The following is a 27,263-nucleotide window of genomic DNA, read 5'->3' on the forward strand; positions in this document are numbered from 1 at the left end:
ATAAATTAAATTCAAGAAAAGAGAGCCAAATAAAATTAGATTGGAGACTTAAAGTCTTGAAAATTGGAGAATGAGAGAATGAAAAAAATTGAGATTGAGAAATGAGAGTTGAGTGAAGAAATAAAGAAGGGGGGGGGGGGTATTTATAGTTTTAGAGAAGGTTAATTTTGTAAATTGAAAAAGGGTTAAAATTTTAAAAATAAAAGGCTATTTTTGCAAACCTGCCGTTGGCCAACGGACCAATTTCCAGGTCTGACCGTTGCCAACGGTCAATGGGCCCCACATAATTTGAAATTTCTTTTTTTTAAAAAAAATTTGACCGTTGTACCGGGCCGGTTAACCCGATAAGAGTTACTGTTCACTGGACCGGGTTCAACCGATCCGGCTACCCGTTTTAAAAAATCTACACGGACCAACCCTCTCTACCCACCTACCCAGCCCAGCCCAGCCCCCTGTAACTGGTCCGGGCTGGTTTCGGGTTAAATCGGTCTGGGCCGGTCCGGAACCGGGCTGACCTGGCCCGTTTAACACCTTTATATACAATACTTTTTAAAAAACATGTGCAGTTTTAGCTAGAAAATTCCCTAGCGTACATACAAAATTTGTAAGAATTTTAGGAATAGGTAAAACGGATATATAAAATGCGATACAACACATTTACGCAATTAACGGGATGCGAGAATGCCACTTATAATCGGTTTTGCGGACTGCGACTTATGAATCGCATTACTGGAACGCGACGATAAATCCATTCCCGGGCCAACTTCTGTGAACCATATTTCAGATGCCAACGTCCCCTCTATTCTCTCTCCTTCCGTTTCTGTTTCCATTTCCTCTTCGGTAAAATTACTCTCTCTTTCTACGTCTTATACACAGTTGAAAATCTGTTATTGATATGCTGTGATTTGATCTGCGCGTGAGCAAATGATACACTCTCATTTTTGTTAATTTGTCATAATCGTGCTATGTTGTAAAATATTTGTTTTTTGTTTGAATTCTCCATTTCTTTTTCTTTTTGGTTAATCTTTCATAATAATGCGATGTTGTTCTGATTATTGCGTTTGAATTCTCAATGTTCTTTCTTCTCGGTTGAATTTTATATAATGAAATGAGACGTTGATGTTTCCTTAGAACCTTCTCGAGATCGAATCTGAGAACTGCAGTATTTCTGGTCACGAACTCTTCTTATAACTCAGATTTATATTTTGTTTACTACTACTAAAGCCTAAAAGTATTATCCTAAGTTAGACTTTTTTTTTTCTGGTCATCTTATGTTCATTGAGTCCGATACATGGATCAATATTTGTCAAAAGGTAGTAATTAGTATAGGAAAAAAAGAGCAAAGCAAATCCAATTTGTACCAGTTTGGTATGAATATCATTTTTATAATTACTTTTTTGAAATCCTACCCTTCTGGACTTTTGGCTGCTTAACAGAAAATCTAATTTGATTCTACATGTTTTTTACCTTTGACTGTCCTACTGGTTGAAAATGATTGAATTGGTAACCTTGTTTCTGGTCTGCATCAATCTTGGTTACTTAACGTGCTCAAATTAGTAGCTTCTTTATCTTTTAGTGATTAAATGCAGTTTCAACATATTTGGTGCAGTGTAAAAGCAACTTATTAGGCCTTTAGGTGAGGAAAGAAAAAATAGAACTTGGTTTTAGGGTGGAAATTCTGCTTACTTGATCATAATTTTGGTAGATGAAAAAGATCCCGTTGCCAAATGGTTTGGCACTTCCATTGTCATTCATAAATATATCAATGTCTCTAGAACAAAAAGCCTCTTAATGGCTCATATGTCTTAACTACGTGGACGAGTAAACATAAGAAATTGTAGCAGCTACTTTGCATGAATGTCTTATATTCATATGTTGCAAATTAATTTCACGGCATAAGTTGTTTATGGTTGGTTCCAGGAACCAGGCTTGACCATCTTATCTCAACTCAAGAAAATAGCATATATGAATGGTGTTCTGTATGTTTGCCGATGTTTCATATTGGCAAAACAGTGTAGAAAAAAGTATTAAGTTGCTATAGGAAGATTTTTCCCTGTCAATAATTCCCTCTACCCTTTCACCTAGCTGGACTGGTGGAGTGGTGGTTACTATTTCAGCCTCATGTTTAAAATTTGTATAGTTTCCTTTTGGTTCCTTATGATATGTTCTTTTGCTTTGAATTAACAGAACACCAATCATGCTTTTGTAATATTTTCTTTGACATATATCACTCTGAAATCTTGTCATTTTCCTGGGGAAGTGTTGATCCCTCCCTTTGTCTCCTTTTTCTGTCTTTTATTTGATATAGATGTTACCTCACAGAGGAATATCACACCTTTCTCTGCTCTACTTTTGGTTTATTAATCTGAACATGTAGATGATGTTCTCTTGGTAGTTTTTTTTAAATCACTCTGTCTCAGTGTATGCTTTTCCAATAATAGTAAGAGTCCATCATGGTTGCAAATGCAGATATGGATGTCTCTGGAGGTCAAAGCCTGTATCCTTTACACCGCTGCAAAACTATACACCTGGTTTGTCATCGGTCTAGCCTCTCTTATCTAATTGTGCAAATTTTCCATAAAGATACTCAAAGAATAATTCTGATCCTTCCTAGTTAAGATTCTTGGTTTTTTTACTTGCTTTCTGATAGAGTTTTGAACTATATTGCTTTTAACATGTAGGTGAGGCATGCTCAGGGGATTCACAATGTGGAAGGAGAAAAGGACCACAGTGCATACCTATCTCCGCACCTTTTTGATGCACACCTTACTCCTCTTGGCTGGGAGCAGGTGATAAATAGTTAGACATGGCTACATTTCTGTCAACTGTTTGCTTAGACATGGCTACAGTGCATACCTATCTAGTAGTAGGTTTGTTTTAGGTGAGGATCGTCTTTCTCTCCAATGACATGGTGGACGTCAAGAGTGTTGAAGTCTTTCCCGCTGTCCTTTTCCTTGCTTTTGAATCTTTAGCTTAGAAGAGTTATCCATAATAGAGTCCGACCACAACAACTGAATTGTTCATCTTTATGATAAGGATAATAACAGTCACTTGAACTTGTTTTCTGCCATTATGAAACTTAGGTTTGTGGTATTGAAAAATCTCATTTGGTACTGTTTCAGGTAGATAATCTTCGGAAACATGTTCACGCATCTGGACTTTCTAAGAAGGTGGAACTAATTATCACTTCTCCTTTATTGAGGTACACGCTGTGTTTTATATCTTAGTGTCGAGAAGCTGTGACATCTTTATCTTTCTTCTCATTTGATATGAAAGTTTCATCTCTTTTTTTGGAACATGTGCACAATATTATGCTTTTGAGGTGGCACTATGATGGATATTTAAAGCAGCGTTGGATTTCTTAAATAATCATTCTTTTGTTATACTTAACATAGTGGATGGAATATGTCTTGAGCCTCGTGAAACCAGAATTTTCTGGCTTCATGAGAAGTACAATTCTTTTATGCATGCGCATTCCAGCACTATTCTATGAGATCAGTTTCCCTTTTGGGATTTTTCAGCACTGATGATGGTAGCAGGTTGTTTTGTTTTAACCTTCAACTTTGGTGGTCTTGCATTGTAGGACTATGCAAACGGCAGTTGGAGTTTTTGGTGGAGAAGGTTTCCCAGATGGAACAGACGTTCCCCCACTCATGGTGGCAGATGCAGGAAACAGTAACCATCCAGCAATTTCAAGTGTAAATTGCCCTCCCTTCATTGCGGTGGAGGGTTGTCGTGAACACTTGGTAATGTCATCCTAAAAGTTACCTGACTTTAATGTGTCAAGTCTTCTTTATCCTTTTCTCGTGCCATTATATTTGTTTTCTCTATCTATTGTTTCATGCAGATGACTGAATCTTATTATTTCACGATTGTGTTCCTCCTAATAGTTACCTCCCTTCCACGATTATTTCCTCTTCTGATGTTGATTTAAGTTGGTGTTCTTTTCTCCTTCTTGTCAAGATATTTTTTGGTCTCTCACACGCTCTCTCTCTCTCTCACTCTCTCTCTTTTGCATATAGTGTTTTTGATCATGGATAGAATTCTTTCTTTTTCTTGCAAACTAGAGTACCATTTGTTGGCAGGAAAAGTAAAACCCCTTTGCTTCTATTTTCTTTCTTTAACATGTCAAATTTTTTTGGTAAGGTAGAGCCGTAGAGGAGTTTGGGACGAGGAATGACTGTTTTCATGCTGTTCTTTGGTCTTGGCAATAGTCTGTTATGTCTAGAGACTAGAAGTACCAAATTGTTTAGAAAGCATTTTCTTATAAACAAGATTCGCCAAGAATTGATAAAAATTGTGCTCATGTAGTGGATTTTGGCAAAAATTTATGTTCTGTCATATTGTTAGTTCATCTGTAGTAATGCATATCAGTTATGTGAAATGAATTAAAACAACTTAAAGCATTTAACCTATCACTTGGCGTGAGAGTCTTCTGTTATGTATTGCTAATTGTTACTGAAAACTAATATTGACACCAAAACTACATGACATATTGAGCATATAAGAAGCGGAGTGATTAATATGACAAAAGATTTTGGGAATGAATTGTTTTGGTGCTCCTTGTTTGGGTATAAGTGCTTGTAAAGCAGCTTGATAAACTTGGTTTCATCGATTGACAACTTTTCCTCTTCTTTTCCTTCACTCACATGAATGTTTGTGATCCTTTGTTTTCTGGTTTATACTCGTAGAACTTTGGTTATTGACTCTGCCTAAATCCCTTTATGTGGGCTTCTGATTGAGTTGAACAACTAGGTGGCGTGTTTCTCTTATGTTCCACTTAATCTTACTACCTCTATTTCATTTTGTGTGAATAGAATGTTATATTATTAGGCGGAGAAGTTTTTTAAATAATGGTTTGAAAAGAAATTTTAGTGTAATAGTTTGTTTGTAAGATGTCAAATAAAGTTTCCAATGTTCTGAAGTAATTTCTTATATTAGTGTGAATTGTTGAAGGGGAAAATATTTCCATTTTAAGGAAGAGGTCAACTCTTTTGGGGTGGACCAAAAAGGTAAGGCTCGGTGATATTGGGACAAGGGGATATTATTATAAAGGAACTGCAGAAACTTTCACTTTTTCAATGTTAGCATACTAGAAGCTTACTTGTTCTTATGTGTTGCCAAATGCAGGGAGTTCATTGGTGTGATAAGAGGAGAAGCATTAGCGAATACAAGCCTCTATTTCCTGCAATTGATTTTTCCTTGGCAAGTACTTATATTTCTCAAAATATCCTCATGCTGACTTTAATTTTTGGTATGATTTGCCTGCTGCCACATACTTTTAGTGTTTTCTGGATGAAAAAGGTTCACCTTGATTTTCCCAGATTGAATGTGATGATGATGTTCTCTGGGAGCCTGATATCAGAGAGCCAAATGAACACCTTGCTGCTAGAGGAATGGAGTTCTTGAAGTGGTAAGTGCTTGTTTGTCAGAAAGAATGCAAAATTGATCTTAATAATCTTCAGATGTTTGTGACTTTGTGTCCACATTTGAGTTTTATGACAAATCTAAATCTAAATGAACATGAAAAAGCATGGTTCAGTACGTTCAGTAATTCAACTACCTGAGAGTAGTTTCACTGATGCTGTGAACATTAAGTAATTGTCACGACCCCAATTCCCCACGGAGAATGTCGTGATGGCACCTAATCTCTACGATTAGGTAAGCCTAACATGCATGGAGAAATAGCGGAAATAATAATAGAACTTGAGATTTAAACCATCTAGCTATCATAAAAGAACTTTACAATAACGCAAACAATAACTCCCAAAATCTGGTGAGACCTAAAATCTGGTGAGACTGAGTCATAAGCTCTACACGAATATACTGTAACATCCCTAATACATCACTGTCTAAATAAAGAGTAAGCAGTAGAAAAACAAGGACAGATGGTGACTCTGAGGCCTGCGAACGCCAGACAGGTATACCTTGAAGTCTCCGAACTGAATGCTCTACTCACTGGTGCCTAGCCTGGGTTGACGTACCTGGATCTGCACAAAAATGTGCAAAAAATTAGTATGAGTACACGATAACGGTACCCGGTAAGTATCAAGCCTAACCTCAGTAGAGTAGTGACGAAGTCAGGTCAAGACACCTATTAGGATAAGAAAAGAAGCTGAACAAGTATAGTACAGTCTAATAATGGAAACAAGGAAAATGAGGCAATAAAGCAATACAACAAGATAAGCTACAACCGAATTTAAAGCAATAAAGGCAATAAGGAAGGATCACATAATAAGAACATAAAAAAAAACAATGCGGCCAAATACAAGTGAGGTAAATGAGAGATAACAACAAGAATCACCACCGAGGTACGCCTCGTAATCTCATTTCACAATCACAATTACAACCTTTCCTTATACCGCCGCGTGAGCCTTACATTTAGATAGTTTGAAAACATTTGTTTTCCCCGAAATAGCTACACGCACTTTGGACCACCTTATGTCGCCACGTAGCTTCAAGTAATTCCCTTACTAGCAACATGCACATAAATCACACCTTATGCCGCCACATGTACATTAACCCCTATCCTTATACCGCCGCATGCGCATCAATATCACAACTTAATCACAACTCGCACCACAAGTGCTCATATACCACAACTTGCCAAAAGAATCAACAATACCAATGTTTCCACAACAAGTAGCCCATGGCTCAACCACAATGTGTACAAGAGTCTCAACAATAACAAAATAATGGTGAATAGCTCAACAAGAACGATATCTCAACAATTAACAACTTCGTCTCAAAGTGATAACGGCTTTTACAACTTAAACACCAATAGCTAAACAAGAGATATTCCATGAATTAACAACTTCAAGTAAGTAATTCCACAATTAAAGAAGTAACAAGACAATATGACAATAATTTCAACTAAAGCATATAAGAGCAAAATAACATGAGGTGGAAAATGTTAACAATGTCAAATAAAGCATATGAGGGTAGATTAACAATGAAAGATATACCATACTATGACAATTCGATTAAAGGCATGAAAAGAGTCTATAGCCTAAATTGGTCAAATACCATATATAGCCCGTGTACCCACTCGTCACCTTGCGTACATGGCCTTCACATATCACAAATAACACAAACAACTCTAATCCAAAGGGGTAGTTCCCCACACAAAGTTAGGTAAGATACTTACCTTAAACAAGCTAACTCAATCCACTAGTAAGCCTTTCCCGCGAATATCCAACTCCGAACGGCTCGAATCTTAGCCAAAATAACTTAATACCATAAATACAAACCATAGGAAACTATTCCGTATAATAAAGTTGCAATCTTTAAAGAAAATCAAAAAGTCAATCCCGGGCCCGCGTCTCAGAACCCGGCCAAACTTATAAAATCCGAACACCCATTCAATAACGAGTCCAACCATACTAAAATTATCCAATTTCGACCACAAATCGACCTCCAAATCTTCAATTTATAGATTAGGAAGTTTTCACAAAATTCTTCAATTTTTCCAACTCAAAACACTAATTAAATGATAAAAACAATGATGGATTCATGAATAATAATCAAATCTGAGTAAAAAACAATTACCCCAATCAACTCCTTGAAAATTCCTTCTAAAACTGCCAAAAACCGAGCTCTCTAACTCAAAAGATGAAAAATGGAACAAAACCCTCAATCCAGCCCTTTTCTGCCCAGTTATTCCGCTTCTGCAGACTAATGGCCGCTTCTGCGGCTCTGCAGCGGAAAATCCATCGCTGGAGCGACTTTTCATTAAGCTAGGAAGATCACTTCTGCGGACCATAAGTGCGCATTTACGCTTGTGCTTCTGCGGAACCAAGCCGCTTTTGCGCGTTTGTTTCTGCGGAGAAATGACCGCACCAGCGGTCACAGCTCGCCCAGCCCCCAAATCTCGCTTCTGCGGTGCCGCACATGCGGCCCAAAGTGCGCAGGTGCTATTGCACCAGAATCTCAGCTGGACAAAAGCTCTTCTAAATCCAAAATGATTCCGGATTCAATCCGAATCAAACCCGGGCCCCGAAACCTCGTCCAAACATACTATCAAGTCTCAAATCACATAATGGACCTACTCGAGGCCTAAAATCACATCCAACAACACCAAATCTACGAATCGCCACCTAATTTAAGCCTATTGAATCCATGAACACTCAACTTCCAAAACTAATGTCGATTCATACCAAACCATCTCAGATTGACCTCAATCTTCACCTTATCAAAAAAAAAGACCTCAAGTTTTGCCCACAAGTCATATATGACACAACGAACTTATTCCAACTTCTGGAACCAAAATCCAGACCCGATATCAACAAAGTCAACCCTCGGTCAAACTTCTCAACCTTCAACTTTCCATCTTTCGCCAATTCAAGCCAAAACGACCGACGGACCTCCAAATCAATATCCGAACACAATCCTAAGTCCCAAAAACACCATACGGAGCTATCAGAATCATCAAAACTCCATTCCGGAGTCGTCTACACAAAAGTTAAACTCCGGTTAACTCTTGCAACTAAGCTTCCAACCTTGGGACTAAGTGTACTAATTCACTCCGAAACTTACCCGAAACCAAACCAACTACCCCGGCAAGTCACATAGCCACAATTTAACATAGAGGGGGCAATAAATAGGGGAATGGGGCTAAAATACTCAAAACGACTGGACGTGTCGTTACAATAATATTATGCCTAGGTTAGTATGGAGTTAAAAGGTTTTCTGAAACCAGCTATTGATGCTGGTCAAAGCTTGCTTCTTTGAATTTCTTGGTCACAGGCTTCTCTGTTGCTTCCTTTCTTTTGCTTCTTGATTTCATTGTTGGATAGGTAATATTGTTTCACATAATCTATAAATACTGCTTCTATTGAAGCTGGGAGCGTTTCATTTTGTTAAATAATTTCTCTTGAATAAGATTACAGTAATTTTCTCTCCAATAAGGCTTTTGGAAAATTGATTTACGAAGTTTTGCTGGTCAAAGATTCCAGATGCAGATTCCACTGTCTTGTTGCCATCATATTTTTCCTCTTTCTAATTCATTGTGATACTGATACAGGTTGTGGACACGGAAGGAGAAGGAGATTGCAGTTGTTACACATAGTGGATTCTTGATACATACACTCAGTGCATTTGGTAATGATTGCCATCCAGATGTAAAGAATGAGATATGTAGACCGTAAGTTCTCAACTCATTGGTGACCTGATATGCTGGAAGTTGGTTTGATCACATTCTAACTCCACTTGTTGAATTACCAATATATAAGCCTTTACATGATAGACACCTGATCAAACTCTAAACTACAACTGTCTTAAGGCGACAACAATAGGAAAATTGTCATATACAGATAAGGACTGAACTTGTCTAAACTTTTAGATCTCTGGTCTGCCTTACCCGCCCAGATATAAAAGGCAATCTTTCTACTAAATATGACATCCTGTCTCACAAGGACATTTAATAAGTCTTGTGGTAGCTTATCAATGTCATCTACTGACTTTGCTGGTTTGTCTTAATATTCATGCTGCTCATTCATTTCCTGCCCGTAGCTTAATACTAATCAATATCATGCCTCCTGTCCACCTATCCCTCTCCTGCCACGTTCTTTGTTGGCTGTCTTGGGAGAAGTTGGCAGAAGTGTCAACTGTTTTTTTTGGCTTGGTAGAATAGCTGAAAGGTGTGTTTGTTTCCTTGAAGGTTTGTTGTTTCAGCTTGATAGGATAGCTAAAACTATGTCTGCAATTGGCCTCTCCATTTTGAGATACAGTACATTGTCTCAGCATTTTCATTGTGTGAATTATACTCAAGGTGGAAACCTTTTGATCATTTGATGTTCTTGTATGTAATTTGCAGATTCAATAACTGTGAACTCCGGTCCATGGTTATTATTGACAGAAGGTTTGTGTTTCTAAAACCTATTGAACCAATCTATCTCCATTTGTTTTTATTGCTGACTGACTTTGTCACTCTGTAGCATGATTGGGTCAGATTCTTCAACAACTGATTATCCAGGAAAAATTCCAAGTGGAGTAGATGTCCGAAGTGACGATACATGTATTAATCATCCAGATGGATTGTCAAACTGATCTCAAGCAGCGGCAATCAAAAGTGGTGGCGTTTGGGTTGCTTTTACTATTCTTTCAAGTAATGTATTGGATAATCTCATTTGGAGCTGGCACTTTTTGGCTAACTCAGAATTTATTATTCTTGAAGAAAGTCGACCAAGCCAAACTCAGTAGTCTGAAGGTATAAGCAAGAGCTTCAATACCTTACAAGTATCAGCAAGTATTTGTTGTAGTTGTCTAAATTACACTCTCATACGCGTATAATGTAAGTCATGTTCCTTGAATTGAAAGTGTGCTTTAGGTATCATGTTTTCAGTTACTGTGTCGTTAGGGGTGACAAATTGGTTAAAAGAAAATAGTTAACCACCCATATTATCCACTAAAAATGGGTTGGATAATGAATCTTTTTAAAAATGGGTCAAATATGGATAAGAACCATATTATCCATTTAGAAAATGGATAACCAATGGGTCTAACTTTTAAATTTGTAAAGCCTCAAAATGGGGGTTCCTCAAGTTAGGGAGACTAAGAATTCTCCCAAAAGTGATCATATGCAAGAATTCATGGATAATATTGTTACCCATATTGCCCGCCGGTTAACCCGTTTTTTTATCCGTATTAAATATGGGTCGGGTCGGATAATTGATCCGTTTTTTCATTACCCGTTTTCGACCTGAACCATATCCGACCCGACTCGCCCGTTTGCCACTCCTATGTGTCGTGTTTGAATTTCTGGTAGGGGTTTTGCCTCCTGTAAGGGAAATCCATTTTGTGATTCATCTCTGCAGGCTGTATCCTCTTTGCATTTTACCCCATCTATAATTGAAAGGACAAGAAGCAAAATAGCTATCCTATCACGACATTAAAAATAGCTGGTTTAGTTGAACTTTGGTCATTTGACAAGCTTGTGGTGGCTTTATCTTGCTTTTAATGTTAACTTTTTTTTCTTTCTTTGTTCAGCAATGAGAAAAGAAGAAAGTAAACCTAGGCCTTGATTATTTAGTCAACTATATCTTATTTGAACATTACACTAAGTCTAGCGTTACACCATTCAGTCTTTTGGAACAAACGAAGTTTCTAAGAGAACAGAATTTCATTACTCGTATTACAATTTTTTTTTTTACATATATACAAGCTTTTGTTCAACACTTACAATATACAAACTGCGAGTCTGTAACATACATAGACTCCACATGAATTTTGAGAAGGGTGCACATCATTAATCTTTACAGAAGACTCAGCATGCGCCCTAAACTTCTTAGCAATTTAAGCAGATGGGTAAGAAGGTTGCAAAGCAATTCCACAGACTCCTTCCTCTGCATCAACGTCTCTTTGCATTCTTATGTATCCATTCTCACCCCAACTTGTTCCCCATGAATTCTTCACTAACCAATATTTAGTACCATCACTAGTCTTCCCATAACCAACTGCAGTGACACCATGATCTAACTCAGTTCCACATTCTCTAGTGAAAACACCGCTTGAATAGAACTGAAAATCTGATCCGCTGGCATCAATGGCAACGGATATTGGTTGGTTGGCAACTGCTTTTAGCAAAGCAGATTCACTATTGGCTGGAACATCTTCGTAACCTGTGATCTTGGCTGCATGATTGGACTTTTTGCCAGTTTTGCAAGTACCATCAGTTCCCTCATATGGGTAATTGGATTCAGTAGTAAGCCCATGGTTCTTGATTGTGAATTTAAAAGCATCTTCCATAAGACCTCCTTCACATCCCATATCTGAACTTGTGTCACAATCCACCAATTCTTGTTCTGATAAAGAAATTAACTTACCCTCTTGATCTTGTTCATTCCTTCTGTAGCAGCAACAGCAGAAAATGCCCAGCAACATCCTAAATTATATTATTATTAGGTGATAAGATGTTAGTAATCCACACTCATTAAAAGGATGTTATGAATGAAAATGTTTAGTTTGTTTTAGCTTACCACATTGTCCTTGGTCCTTAATTCCAGTAACATCGCCTTTCGTTCTCCAATCCATAGTAGCTGGAGCAGTTACATTTTCATACTTGAATGATGTGGCTTTTGATAAGTGTTGATGAGAAGACATTTTGTACCCATTGCGACTGGCTCTGAATTCTTCTTTTCTTATATCAGCAAATTCATTAATGCCTAACTTGTAAGGTCGAGTCCCAGCCTTGATAACAAATTCAATGTACTCAACATTGTCCTGAAATATTTTGAATCTTTTAGCCTTCTCTATATCATCTTTGTACACCCGTCCATAGCGATTCATCCACTGTTGGTGTTTCTGGACAATGGAAGCTTCATATAAGTCTCGAGATGTGGCTAGAGAAGCAAACATTCCCAAGACTAGCAGAGCTCCAAAAGCAACCTTTGAGTTCAATGTCAAGCTGGCCATTTTTCACGACCTGATTATATATATATATATAATGTATCTCATCTTTGTTCTATTATTTCAAGAAAATGAAAGGAAATATGGCAAAAACAACAGAGCCAAAAGCAGAGTGTTGATTATAGTCGGTGTATAGGTCAAAATCTGCCCCAAGGGAATTTAGCATAAAGTGGCGTTAAGGAAAATGATGTGGCCGAGGTCGACTAGTAAACAATGGGACTCGTAGCCGGGCAGTCAATAATGGTCGAGGTCAAGCATCAAGAACAGAGCACTAATGACTAGTTTTTGTAATAGGATATTTAAGAGAATATTCATTGAATAATCTTTACACTTGTACTATCAGGGTTGATTGGGGATATGTCTAATATAAATAGAAAAAGAGATAAGGGGATAGGGCATATAATTTTTATTTGATAAGAAAACTTTTTAAGAAGAAGAGTCTCTCTCTAGAAAAGACACAAATACTACCCTTTTAATAAGATTTTACCATCTATTATTCCATACTTTTCCATCAGATCCGAGAATAGTTCCAATATTCTAGGATTTATGTGTCATTCATCACTGTCAGAAAGAAGAACCATCCACCTCATTCAATATTGGGTGAATCATTCTCCTTATTTACTATAATGTTATTTATTGCTTGATGTTCTTCTATTATTGCTCAAATCTTTTAGAATATTAAATGCACACTGTATTTAATTCCCCACCAAGGCTATCTTACGTTACCTGTATTAACAAATTCTAAATCTAGAAATATTATCATTGACTAGGTTTAACCCCTCATTACTTAAAATTAATTAGTTTAACCGAAGGTTTACACTTTTTGGTCAAATAGTCTGTGCAAATATTGTCACTGTACAAACCATGGTTTATTAGTTACACTGTCACGATCCAATTCCATTATAGGTCATGATGGCGCCCAACACCATTGTCAGACAAGCCAATGTGGAAATATTAATAAGTTCTCAATTTACTTTACTAAAACAAGTACAACAATTTTTAAATTTGGAGTTAAAACAAATAATAATTTGTAACGAACAAAAAAAGTTATACAATCCCCAAAGGAATAGTCTACTAATGTGCGTGCCAAGACCTGGTTTCACAAGTATGTGGGCATCTAGTAGAATATACAAAAGAATAAATCTATCCTACTGTCTGAAATGGAATAGACAGCTAAAAGTAAAGAGAGACTCCATCGTGCTGCTAAACGGCATAGGAAGGGAGCAGCTCACCGTAGAATGTCGGAATACGATCAAGAATGTGCACCAGCCTGGTAACCATATGTACCTGCCTCAGATCCTGTACAATTAAGTACAGAAGTGCAGTATGAGTACATAAACAACATATACCCAGTAAGTATCCTGTCTAATCTCGAAGAAGTAGAGACGAGAGGTCGACTTGACACTTACTAGGGTCAAATAATATGAGAAAGAGTCATACTAAGCATGGATAGCACAAATAATTTAACAGTTTATAGCAAGAAGCAGCAGGTCCTTTCCTAGATAATATCACAGTTGGCCATTTACATTTCAGGGCATATAACAAAGTCCAATCCACAGAAAATTACCGAGCAAGAAGCATGCGCAAGTAGTGCCAAGGTTGTACGACCCGATCCAACATAAAAGTAAAGTGTGCACTGCCAAGGGTCGAACAGCGCAAACCATAGATGCATCTATTACCCCGCTCGCGAATCATACATGTGACGCGATCAAATATAATTAAGCACAACAAATGGCAGACAAGAATATATCCAGGGAGCAATTACTCACAGAAATGTCAACTCCTCTTTAAAAGGTCAAGAAAATGATGTTCCTTTTTATTAATTTCATTTACCACTTTAAATCATGATTTAAGCAATCCAAATTAACCATAAAGTTACAAGTATATCACATAAAGCATGTTTTTGGATACTAGACTACCCAGACTTAAGCATAATAGTGGCTACACGCGGACTCAAAACACCTAGTGCGTACGTATCCCCGCATTTAGTGGCAATTATTCAATTATTTTACCTATGGGGACAATTCCCTCTTAAAAGGTTACATAGGAGACCCACTTTGCTCCAAAGCGTACTTCCAATACCAAGAACGTGCTCAAACCCTCAATTTGGAGCCGAACGATCTGAAACTAATTAAACGAGGTAGGAACTAGTCAATACAAGCTCAAGATTTCGCATTTTAATTACTAAAGTAATTTCCCAACCTTAAACACAAGTTTTCTAAAATCCGACCTCAGGCCCACGTGCCTGGATTCCGAAATTGTTTGAAAAAAGTTGTTCTTTGTAACCTAAGGATCAATAATATATTATTTTTACTTCATTACATAACAAATTTCGTGGTTAAATCTAACTTTTATCAAAACCCTAGGTTTTGCTCTAATCCCATAATTTTTCTTTAATCTTTATGTTTTAATCTACCCAAGGCTCAAGTATTAAACTAGAAATAAGTGAGATGAACTTACCTCAAGATGCTAGGTGGAATTCCTCTCTTTAAAAGCTCCCAAATCGCCCAAACAATGGTGGAAATGTGTCAAAAATGACATAATCCCGTATTAAATGAAGGCACTGCCTTCAGCGATTTCCGCATCTGTGGTCAAGGGACCGCATCTGCGGTCTCGCTTCTACGAGAGGGGGTCCGCATCTGCAGAGTTGGTCCAGGGGGCTGGGATCGATTTTGCGATCTTGGAGCCACTTCTACGGAGAAGGAGCTGCATCTGCGGTTCCTAGGCTCCTCCCATTGGCCGCTTCTGCGATGGGTCGACCGCACCTGCGGTTGACCTAACCACAGGTGCGATTATGACAGATAGCTGGAGCTTCAGCTCCTTTCCAATTTTTCCAATTTCACTCGAGCCATGTCCGATTGACTCTCGGGGTCCCCGGTGCCCCGCCCGAACATACCTATAAGTTCGAAATGATAAAATGGACTTGCTCGAACCCTCGGAATGCCCGGAACAATGCTAAATTTAAGAATCATCTCCTAAAACCAATTGAATCAAATTTATGAACTTCAAGTTCTTCAAATTACTTCTAATGCGCCGAAACGTACTTATACTACTCGGATTGACACCAAATTTTGCATGCAAGTCTTAAATGACACTACGAAACTATTCTCGATCTCGGAACTCCGTTCGGGCCTTGATAACATAAAAACCTGCTCCAAACCAAATACTTAAGAACTTCAAAATTCCTTAATGAATCAACTTCCTCTATTAGGCGCCAAAACGCTCTCGGGTCATCCAAAACCCGATTCGAATACACGTTTAAGTCTGAAATCTTCATACAAACCTATTGGAACCATGAAATCCCGATTCCGAGGTTGTTTACTAAAAATGTTGACCGATGTCAAACTTGACCTTTTAAGTCAACCTTAAGGAACCAAGTATTCCGATTTCAACCCAAACTCTTCCAAATCCCGATCCAACCATTCCCGCAAGTCATAAATCAGTAAAAGCAAGTACGAAAAGTCTTAACTAGGGGAACAGGGTTCTAAAAGTGAAACAACCAGTCAGGTTGTTACATTCTCCACCTCTTAAACAAATGTTCGTCCTCGAACGGGTTTAGATTCATACCTGATGTGCTGAATAAATGTGGATATCTGCTCCGCATGTCCTTCTCGGATTCCCAGGTCGCCTCCTCGGCTGGTTGGCCCCTCCACTAGACCTTCACCGCAGAAATCCTCTTGGATCTCAACTGGCGATCCTGTCTATCAACAATGGCAACTGGCTCCTCCTCATAACCCAAACTCTCTTCCAGCTGAATAGTACCGAAGTCTAACACATGAGACAAGTCGACGCGATACTTCCGCAACATCGATACATGGAAAACAGGATGAACTCCCGATAAGCTGGGGGGTAAAGTAAGCTCGTAAGCAACCTCCCCAACTCGCCTCAACACCTCAAATGGGCCAATAAACCTTGGGCTCAACTTACCCTTCTTCCCCAACCTCATAATACCTTTCATTGGCAAGACTTTCAAGAGGACCTTCTCGCCAACCATGAATGATACATCACACGCCTTCTGATACGCGTAACTTTTCTGTCTGGACTGAGCTGTGTGAAGCCTTTCCTGAATCAACTTCACCTTATCCAAGGCATCTTTCACCAAGTCTGTGTCGTACAACTTAGCCTGACCTGGCTCAAACCACCCGATAGGAGAACGACATCGCCGACCATATAAAGCCTCAAATGGAGCGATCTCGATGCTGGACTGATAACTATTGTTGTAAGCAAACTCTGCCAAAGGCAAGAACTGATCCCACTGTCCTCCAAAGTCAATCACACATGCTCTAAGCATGTCCTCCAAAATCTGAACTATCCGCTCTGACTGCCCGTCAGTCTGAGGATGGAATGTTGTGCTAAGCTCTACACGGGTCCCCAACTCACTCTGAATGGCTCTCCAGAGATGGGAAGTGAACTGAGGGCCTCTGTCTGATATGATGGAAACAGGCACACCGTGCAACCAGACTATCTCCCGAATGTAAATCTGAGCATATCTCTCTGAAGTATAAGTAGTCGCCACTGGAATAAAGTGGGCTGACTTGGTCAACCTGTCAATAATGACCCACACTACATTAAACTTCTGCAAAGTTCGGGGCAGCCCAACTACGAAGTCCATAGTAATGCGCTCCCACTTTCACTCTGCTATAGGCATTTGCTGAAGTAGACCACCTGGCCTTTGGTGTTCATACTTAACCTGCTGGCAATTCAAACACCTAGCCACATACTCCACTATGTCTTTCTTCATCCTCCGCCACCAATAATGTTATCTCAAGTCATGATACATCTTCGTAGCACCCGGATGAATGGAATACCGTGAACTGTGTGCCTCCTTTAGGATCCTCTCCCTCAGACCATCAACATTAGGAACACATAGGCGACCCTGGAGTCACAAAACACCATCCTCTCCAATAGAAACCTCCTTGACACTACCCTATAGCACTGTCTCCCTGAGAACTGCCAAATGTGGATCATCGAACTGCCGGGCCTTGATCTGCCCCAATAATGAAGACTGAGCAACAACACACGCAAGAACTCGGCTGAGCTCTGAAATATCCAACCTCACAAGTCTGTTAGCCAATGACTGAATGTCCAAGGCTAGTGACATCTCCTCTGCTGGAATGAATGCCAAGCAACCCATACTCTCTGCCTTCATGCTTAAGGCATCCGCGACCACATTTTCCTTGCCTAGATGATAAAGAATGGTGATGTCATATTCCTTCGGTAACTCAAGCCCTCTACGCAGCCTCAAATTGAGATCCCTCTGCTTGAACAAATGCTGTAAGCTGCGTTGATTAGTATAAACCTCACATGACACCCCATACAGGTAATGCCTCTATATCTTAAGAGCATGAACAATCGCGGCCAACTCTAAATCGTGCACAGGATAGTTCTTCTCATGAATCTTCAGCTGACGCGAATCATATGCAATAACTCGCCCCTCCTGCATCAATACACAACCCAATCCAACGCGTGAAGCCTCGCAATATACCGTATACATCCCTAATTCGGAAGGCAACACAAGAACAGGTGTTGTAGTCAAAGTTGTCTTGAGCTTCTGAAAGCTTGCCTCACAATCATCGGACCAACGGAAAGGATCACCCTTCTGGGTCAACCTAGTCAGAGGTGATGCAATAGATGAAAAGCCCTACACGAATCGTTTGTAATAACCTGCTAACCCCAAGAAACTCCTAATCTCGGTCACTGAAGTAGGACGTGGCCAACTCTGAACTGCCTCAATCTTCTTGGGATCCACTTTAGTACCCTCTCGCGACACAATATGCCCCAAGAATGCCACTGACTCTAGCCAAAACTCATACTTGGAGAACTTAGCATATAGCTTCTGCTCTCGCAAGGTCTGAAGCACTACTCTCAAATGCTGCTCGTGCTCCCCCAGGCTACGGGAGTATATCATATGTCGTCAATGAAGATGATGACAAAAGAATCAATATAAGGTCTGAATACCCTATTCATCAAGTTCATAAATGCTGCTGCGGCATTAGTCAAGCCAAAGGACATCACCAGAAACTCATAATGGCCATATCTAGTCCGAAATGCAGTCTTCGGAACATTCGAGTCCCGAATCTTCAACTGATGGTACCCTAACATCAAGCCAATCTTAGAGAACACCCTAGCACCTTGAAACTGGTCGAACAAATCATCAATGTGTGGCAACGAGTACTTATTCTTGATGGTAGCCTTGTTCAACTGGCGGTAGTCAATGCACATCCGCATGGTCCCATCCTTCTTCTTTACGAACAACACTGGTGCACCACAAGGTGACACACTTGGTCTAAAAAATCCCTTTGCGAAAAACTCCTCAAGCTGATCCTTCAACTCCTTCAACTTTTTCGGAGCCATACGGTACGGTGGAATAGATATAGGCTGGGTGCCTGGAGCCAAATCAATACAGAAATCAATATCACGATCCGGTGGCATGCCAGAGAGGTTAGAAAGAAACACATTGGCGAACACCCGGGCTACTGGAACTGAATCAATCATCGGAGACTCTGCGGTGGTGTCGCGAACATAAGCTAGATAAGCCAAACAACCCTTCTCGATCATGTGTCGAGCCTTTAGAAAAGAGATAACTCGACTAGATGTATTAATTGAGGAACCCTTCCACTCCAACCTTGGCAACTCTGGCATTGCTAATGTAACAGTCTTGGCATGGCAATCTAGGACTGTGTATATGGAGATAACCAATCCATGCCCAGGATGACCTCAAAATCGATCATGTCAAGCAACATAAAATCTGCTCTAGTCTCGAAATCGCAAAATGTAACCGCACAGGACCGGTAGATCCAATCCACAACCACAGAATTTCCCACAGGAGTGGATACATGAACAAGAGTACCCAAAGGCTCACGAGGAATATCCAGGAAATGAGCAAACAGAGATGATACATATGAATAGGTAGACCCTGGATCAAATAGCACTGAAGAATCCCTACCGCAAATAGAGATAATACCTGTGATAACGGCATATGAGGCCAATGCATCTGATCTGGCCAGAATGGCATAAAATGTGGCTAGAGCGCTGCCTGGCTGGCCTCCACCTGTTTGAGCAGTAGCTGGCCGACCTCTCCCTGGTTGGCCTCCACCTCTAGGACGACCTCTACCCATCTGTCCCCCGCCTCTGGGAGGCTGGGCAACCGGTGCTGAAATCATGGGCTGCTGCCCCTGCTGTACAGCCTTGCCCAAAAATTTGGGGCAAGTCCTCTTCATGTGACCCGAATATCCACACTCGTAGCAACCTCTCGGCACCATAGCCTGTTGTCCTGAAGTCTAAGCCTGCTGACCTGAATATCCACTGGAAGAACCCTGAATGACTGGTGGGTGATATGAACTCTCTGGCGTGGCACTAAAGTAAGCACTGGAAGAACTTGGATGACCAGAATACCCGACGGAGGAACCCTGAATAGCTGGTGGACGATAAGAACTCTCCGGTATCACACTGAAATAAGTCCTCACTGGAGAACCTCGGGGAGGTGGTGGTGGTGCTGGATACGGGGGCCTGTCGGGCTGACCCCTCCCGAAGTGACCTCTGCCCCTAGCTGGGGCACCTCTGAACTCTCTAGAAAACCGGGCCCTCTTGTCCTGCTGAATCTGCTCTCTACCCCTCTGGCGATAACCCTTAATCCTACGAGTAATCTCTACCACTAGCTAATACTCAGTACCCATCTCCACCACTCGGGCCATACTAGACTGAATACCGAGGTGTAGCCCTGCAACAAATCTCCGCACTCTCTCTACATCCATGGGAAGTATCATAAGTGCATGGCGAGACAACTCAGAAAACCTTGCCTCATAATCAGTCACGAACATCTGACCCTACTCAAGCTTCTCAAACTGATACCGCAACTCTTCCCTCTCAGAGGGTGGAATATACCTGTCCAAGAATAATTGTGTGAACTGACCCCAAGTGATGGGAGGAGAACCTGCTGGCCTGCCAAGAACATAAGACTACCACCATCTACGGGCCCTGCCCTCCAACTAAAAAGTAGTGAAGTCAACCCCATGCAACTCTAATATCCTCATGTTGTGCAGTCTGTCCCTGCACCTATCAATGAAATCCTGGGCATCCGCTTGACGCTCACCCCCTACGACAGGAGGGTGAAGTCTAGTCCATCTATCCAATAACTTCTGCGGGTCACCATCCGCAGCTGGTCTAGGATCGGGCACCACTGCAGCTACTAGCTAAGCCCCATCTGCGGGTAGTACACCCGGAGTCTGATACACTGTAGCTGCATGACCAGGAGCTTGAGCAGTAGGGGTTTGTGATCCCCCTCCTACCTATGATATAGCTGGATCCGCTGGAAATAAACCAGCTTGAGTCATGGTGTCCATGAACCGCAACATACGGACCATGACCTCCTGGAAACCCGGTGCTATCATAAAGTCCACCGGGGTAGGCTCAGCTGCGGGCACCTTACCCTGCTCCTCAATGATAGGATCTCCCGCATGATCTGCTGGTGGTGCTACTGGAACAACTATGGGATTCCCTCGTCCCCTACCTCGGGCCGGTGCCCTCCCCCGTCCTCTACCTCAGCCTCTAGCAATAGGGGGAGCAGCTCCTCCCAGGCCTGGATCATATGCCGTGCGTTTACTCACCATATGTGAGAGAATAGAAGAGGAAAAATTTAGTATACCAACCACTGCACGATAGGAGATGAATAAAGAGTAGTTTCCTAACACCCTATAGCCTCTCGAAGATAAATATAAACGTCTCCGTACTGATCCGCAAGACTCTATTAGATTTGCCCATGACTTGTGAGACCTACGTGAACCTAGTGCTCTGATACCATATTGTCACGACCCAATTCCATTATAGGTCATGATAGCGCCCAACACCATTGTTAGGCATGCCAACGCAGAAATATTAATAAGAATATACAAAAGAATAAATCTATCCTACTGTCTGAAATGGAATAGATAGCCAAAAGTAAAGAGAGACTCCTTTGTGCTGCTAAACAACATAGGAAGGGAGCAACTCACTGTTGAATCTCAGACTACGATCAAGAATGTGCACCAGCCTGGTAACCAGATGTACCTGCCTCAGATCCTGTACAATTAGGTATAGAAGTACAGTATGAGTACATAAACAACATATACCCAGTAAGTATCCTGTCTAATCTCGAAGAAGTAAAGATGAGAAGTCGACTTGACACTTACTAGGGTAAAATAATATGAGAAAGAGTCATACTAAGCATGGATAACACAAATAATTTAACAGCTTATAGCAAGAAGTAACAGGCCCTTTCCTAAATAATATCACAGTTGGCCATTTATATTTTAGGGCATATAACAAAGTCCAATCCACAGAAAACTACCGAGCAAGAAGCATGCGCAAGTAGTGTCGAGGTCGTACGGCCCAATCCAACATAAAAGTAAAGTGTGCACTACCGAGGGTCGAACGACGCGAACCATAGATGCATCTATTACCCCGCTCGCGAATCATACATGCGACGTGGTCAAATGTAATTAAGCATAACAAATGGCAGACAAGAATATATCTAGGGAGCAATTACTCACAGAAATATCAACTCCTCTTTAAAAGGTCAAGAAAATGATGTTCCTTTTTATTAATTTCATTTACCGCTTTAAATCATGATTTAAACAATCCAAATTAACCATAAAGTTACAAGTATATCACATAAAGCATGCTTTTGGATCCTAGAATACCCGGACTTAAGCATAATAGTGGCTACGCACGCACTCTCATCACCTAGTGCGTACGTATCCCCCCCATTTAGTGGAATTTATTCAATTATTTCACCTATGGGGACAATTCCCTCTTACAAGGTTAGATAGGAGACTTACCTTGCTCCAAAGCGTACTTCCAATACCAAGAACGTGCTCAAACCCTTAATTTGGAGCCGAACGATCCGAAACTAATTAAACGAGGTAGGAACTAGTCAATACAAGCTCAAGGTTCGCATTTTAATTACTAAAGTAATTTTCCAACCTTAAACACAAGTTTTCTAAAATCCGACCTCGGGCCCACGTGCCTGGATTCCGAAATTTTTCGAAGAAAGTTGTTCTTTATAACCTAAGGATCAATAATATATGATTTCTACTTCATTACATAACAAATTTTGTGGTTAAATCTAACTTTTATCAAAACCCTAGGTTTTGCTCTAATCCCGTGATTTTTCTTTAATCTTTATGTTTTAATCTACCCAAGACTCAAGTATTAAACTAGAAATAAGTGGGATGAACTTACCTCAAGATGCTAGGTGGAATTCCTCTCTTTTAAAGCTCCCAAATAGCCCAAACAATGTTGGAAATGTGTCAGAAATGACACATTCCTGAATTAAATGAAGGCACTGCCTTCAGCGATTTTCGCATTTGCAGTCAGGGGATCGCATCTGCGGAGTTGGGACTAGGGGATGGGACCGCTTCTGCAGTCTTGGAGCCACTTCTATGTACCCGCTTCTGCAGAGAAGGAGCTACATCTGCGGTTCCTAGGCTCCTCCTCTTGGCCGCTTCTGCGATGGGTCGACCGCACCTGCGGTCTCGCACCTACGGCTGACCAACCGTAGGTGCGGTTATGACAGATAGCTAGAGCTTCAGCTCTTTTCCAATTTTTCCAACTTCACTCGAGCCTCGTCTGATTGACGCTCGGGGCCCCTAGGGCCCCACCCGAACATACCTACAAGTCCAAAATGATAAAACGGACTTGCTCGAACCCTCGGAATGCCCGGAACAACGCTAAATCTAAGAATCACCCCCTAAAACCAATTGAATCAAACTTATGAACTTCAAGTTCTTCAAATTATTCTAATGCGCCGAAACGTACTTATACAACTCGAATTGACACCAAATTTTGCGTGCAAGTCTTAAATGACACTACAGAACTATTCTCGATCTCGAAACTCCGTTCGGACCTTGATAACATAAAAACCCGCTCCAAACCAAATACTTAAGAACTTCAAAATTCTTTAATGAATCAACTTCCTCTATTAGGCGCCAAAATGCTCCCGGGTCATCCAAAACCCGATCCGAACACACTCTCAAGTCCGAAATAATTATACAAACCTATTAGAACCATCAAATCCCAATTCCGAGGCCATTTACTCAAAATGTTGACCGAAGTCAAACTTGGTCTTTTAAGCCAACTTTAAGGAACCAAGTGTTCCGATTTCAACCCAAACTCTTCTAAATCCCGAACCAACCATTCTCACAAGTTATAAATCAGTAAAAGCAAGTACGAGAAGTATTATCTAGGGAAACAGGGTTCTAAAAGCAAAACGACCAGTCATATCGTTACATACACTGACATGATATAAGTGCTCTAGCTTATTAGGTACAAAATTTCTTTCTTTATCCCTTAAAGAGGGAAATGTTGTAAGTGAATCAAAAAGAAAAAGCCAGGAGCTTTGTGGCTTCTTCTGTTGAAACTGTAGAGGTTGTTTTAAAATCAATATTCTATAAGAGTATCAGCTCAACAGTTGGTCTTTTGAAATTGCTAGCTATCCAATTATGCTATCGTGTAACTTAATTTGCTGCTTTAAATCGGTAGCCACATCAGATACTAAGATACAAATATATAATCTTGGGTTAAACAGAGACCGATAGTTATTGGGTCTTGCTTATCCTGTTATGATACAAATCAACCCAGTTATGGCGGGATTTTCATGGAAGAAAAACCTACCATCGTATGAGAGAAGAGAAGGGACTGGAAGTTAGAGAGAGAAATATTAGGAGAAAACAAAATGAAATGATTGTCCAACTTTATTATTCAGCACTTCATTGTTTATATATTTACACTTCAGATGACTAAGAGCCCGTTTAGATTGGCTTATTTTAAGTATTTTTAAGCCAAAATAGCTTTTAAGCCACTTTGTAGTGTTTGGATAAAGTAAAAAACTGCTTTTGCACTTGTTTTTAGACTAAAAATGCCAAAAATAAGCCAAAAACCAAAAGCTAGAATTCATAACTTATGGCTTTTAGCTTAAAAGTCACTTACAACAAGCCCATCCAAATGGGCTCTAACTATGTAATGATACAATGGCTATCTAAGTAGTTGGGCTTAACTACTTGGGCCTTCAACCAACTCATGAGAGGTTGCTCAATATGGTTAACACCCTCTCCCCCCAAGATTGAGGGTGATGCAACACCAAGCTTGCCAAGAATCAAATGGTGGAGATATCCAGGAAGGGCCTTGGTCATGATATCTACTAGTTGAGCAGAACTTGGAACAAAATGAAGAGAGATTAAACCAGCTTGAAGGCTGTCCTGGACATAATGGAAATCTATTTCAATGTGCTCAGTACGTTCATGAAATACAGGGTTTTTGGCAATATGCAAGGCGACCTGACTGTCGCAAAAAATAGGGACAAGGCTGGTGATAGACAAACCAAGATCACCCAAAATTCTGACCAGCCAAGAGATCTCAGCAACAATTTTACTTAAGGCTCGATATTCTGCCTCAGTATAAGACAAAGAAATAGTTGGCTATTTTTTGCTTTTCCAGGAAATAGGACAACCACCAAGGGTAATGTAGTACCCAAAAACAGATCTCCTAGACTGAGCACAAGCTGTCCAGTCAAAATCAAAGAAAACTTTGTGGTCCAAATCAGAATAACAAGGCAGAAGTATGCCCAGATCTGGAGCATTGGACAAATACCTCAAAATATGGAGTGCAACCATCATGTGAGGAATCTGAGGAGCCTGCAAGAACTGATTCAGGTGTTGGACTAAAAAAGCAATATCTGGCCTAGTGTGCTAAAGAAAGTTCAGCTTCCTAATAGTTCTCCTATAACCACTAGGGTCAGAAAGAACCTTTCCCATGTCAGTAGTGAGCTTGAGAGAAGAATCCAGGGGTGTAGTAATAGAACTGAAGTTCTGGCAGTTGAATTCAGAGAACAAATTAGTGGGGAACTTAGTCTGCCGGACAAGATAGCCTTGGGGAGTGTGAGAAACCTCCAAACCCAAAAAATAGTGAATGGTGCCCAAATCTTTGATCTTTAATTGATCATCTAAGAAAGCCTTCACTCTGTCCCGCTCAGAAATATCATCCCAGCTAGGAGGATGTCATCAACATAAACAGCCAATACAGTAAGTGAGTCCCCAGCAGATTTGGTGAAGACAGAGTAGTCATTCTTGCTAGAAATGTAGCCTTTGGTAGACAAGGCTTCAGACAGTTTGGAAAATCACTATCTTGAGGCTTGCTTAAGACCATATAGGGCCTTTTTGAGCTTGCAAACCAAAGGAGAAGTGGAAGAAAAGCAGGGTAGAGAAACCTGCAGACTTGAGGGGGATCATCATATACACTTGTTCATAAAGATCCCCATAAAGAAATGTATTGTTGACATCCAATTGATACACATTCCATTGTCTTTTGACAACAAGGGAAAGAAAACATTTAATGGTTGTAAATTTGACAACAGGAGAAAAGGTTTATGTATAGTATATACCCTCATTTTGTGTGTCACCTCGAATGACCAACCTAACCTTGTATCTCTCAATTGTTCCATCAGATTTCTATTTTATCTTATATACCCATTTACAAGGAATGAGTTTCTTGCAGGTTGCAGTGGAACAATGTCCCAAGTATGATTGACTTCAAGAGCCTGAAGTTCCTTAACAATGGTGTCTTGCTGAGTAGGAGAGGAAGCAATCTGATGATAATACTGAGGCTCATGTGAGTGCAGATCACCAATAGAAAGCTGTAGAATATCAGAAGCAAGGGCAGAAGGAATAACAAGATAGCAAACATAGTCCTTAAGGTATGTAGAAGGGTGACAAGTTCTGGTAGAATGCCTGGGAGGTGGAGTAGAAGGAAGATGTGAAGCAACAGAAGGGTGGGGGGAAGGGACAGGAGATGAGACAACAGGTAAGTAAGAAGGGAAAGAAGGGACAAGAGATGAAAGAGAGAGAGATAAAGAAAGGGACTTAGGAGTAGACTGAGATTTGGGCAGGGAGGATAAATAAGGAGTAGAAATAGGGACAAAATCATAAGAGGGAACTGGAAATATAGGAGTTGAGGAGGAATGAGGAGAAGAAGAATAAGGAAAGATATGATCATGAAACACAACATCCCTTGAGTAAACAATTGAGGAATTGGACAAATTGAGAAACTTATAACCTTTCTTGTCACAAGGATACCCAAGAAACATGCAGGAGATTGCCCTAGACTGAAATTTGCCCCTACCAACCATGGGAGAAGTTGCATAACATAGATATCAAAAAGACTTAAGATGATCGTATGATGGAGGATGGCCATGCAATTTCTCATAGGGTGAAATGTTATTCAAAATAGTTGAAGGAAATCTATTTACACGATAAGTGGCAGTAAGGACACAATCACCCCAAAACTTTGTAGGTAGATTAGATTGGAATAGAAAAGCCCTAGAAGTTTCAAGTAAATATTTGTTTTTTTTTTCAACGACACCATTTTATTGAGGAGTGTAGGTAATGGTGGTTTGGTGTAGGATACCTTGTGAAGTAAAAAAGGATTTTGCTTCAGAACTACTCTCAAGTTCAAAAGCATTGTCAGTCTAAAGGATTGAACTGATATATGAAAGTGTGTCTTAACCATGAAGGTGAAAGCCTTAAGAATAGACAAAGCATTTCCTTTACATGAGAGTAAATGACTCTATGTTACTCTAGTATAGTCATCTACTAAGGTTAAGAAGTATCTGAATCCATTATATGTATTGGTGTGGTAAGACCCCCAAATGTCAATGTGTACTAATTGGAAATATGCTGAAGAATGAGTAGAACTATCATTAAAAAAGCAATCTTTGTTGCCTGGCCATAGGGAAAATGGTACACAAAAATGACTGTTTAGAAGAAACTTTATTAGAAAGAAAAGGAATTGATTTCATTCTGTGAAAAGGCATATGCCCCAACCTTTGG

At 40.2% G+C, this 27,263-nt stretch overlaps 1 protein-coding gene and 1 pseudogene across 3 annotated transcripts; one reads left to right on the forward strand and one right to left on the reverse strand.

Moving 5' to 3' along the window:
• The first annotated feature begins 663 nt into the window (after positions 1 to 663).
• On the forward strand, positions 664 to 10,310 carry LOC107820207 (phosphoglycerate mutase-like protein 1). 3 transcript variants are annotated; one of them, XM_016646437.2, is made up of 10 exons: positions 664 to 840; positions 2,470 to 2,531; positions 2,682 to 2,789; positions 3,123 to 3,202; positions 3,584 to 3,746; positions 5,131 to 5,205; positions 5,325 to 5,413; positions 9,023 to 9,142; positions 9,815 to 9,859; positions 9,936 to 10,310. In XM_016646437.2, exons 2-10 carry the CDS (start codon positions 2,472 to 2,474, stop codon positions 10,045 to 10,047), a joined length of 852 nt encoding a protein of 283 aa, XP_016501923.1. In that variant the 5' UTR covers positions 664 to 840; positions 2,470 to 2,471; the 3' UTR covers positions 10,048 to 10,310. The 3 variants fall into 3 exon arrangements, with proteins under 3 accessions (XP_016501923.1, XP_016501924.1, XP_075088777.1); XM_016646438.2 differs by lacking the exon at positions 664 to 840 and adding an exon at positions 868 to 916; XM_075232676.1 differs by lacking the exon at positions 664 to 840 and adding an exon at positions 1,148 to 1,171.
• A 982-nt stretch (positions 10,311 to 11,292) lies between these two features.
• Positions 11,293 to 12,411, reverse strand: LOC107820208 (senescence-specific cysteine protease SAG39-like; annotated as a pseudogene).
• Between the last annotated feature and the right edge of the window lie 14,852 nt (positions 12,412 to 27,263).

Source organism: Nicotiana tabacum, chromosome 16 (assembly GCF_000715075.1).
Source record: "Nicotiana tabacum cultivar K326 chromosome 16, ASM71507v2, whole genome shotgun sequence".
Taxonomy (NCBI): Eukaryota; Viridiplantae; Streptophyta; class Magnoliopsida; order Solanales; family Solanaceae; genus Nicotiana; species Nicotiana tabacum.

Coding starts and splice junctions, on each gene's coding strand:
- LOC107820207 (XM_016646437.2), top strand. CDS start 2,472: ATGGATGTCTCTGGAGGTCAAAGCCTGTATCCTTTACACCGCTGCAAA. Junction 2,532..2,681: donor GCTGCAAAACTATACACCTG/GTTTGTCATCGG, acceptor TTTAACATGTAG/GTGAGGCATGCTCAGGGGAT. Junction 3,747..5,130: donor AGGGTTGTCGTGAACACTTG/GTAATGTCATCC, acceptor TGCCAAATGCAG/GGAGTTCATTGGTGTGATAA.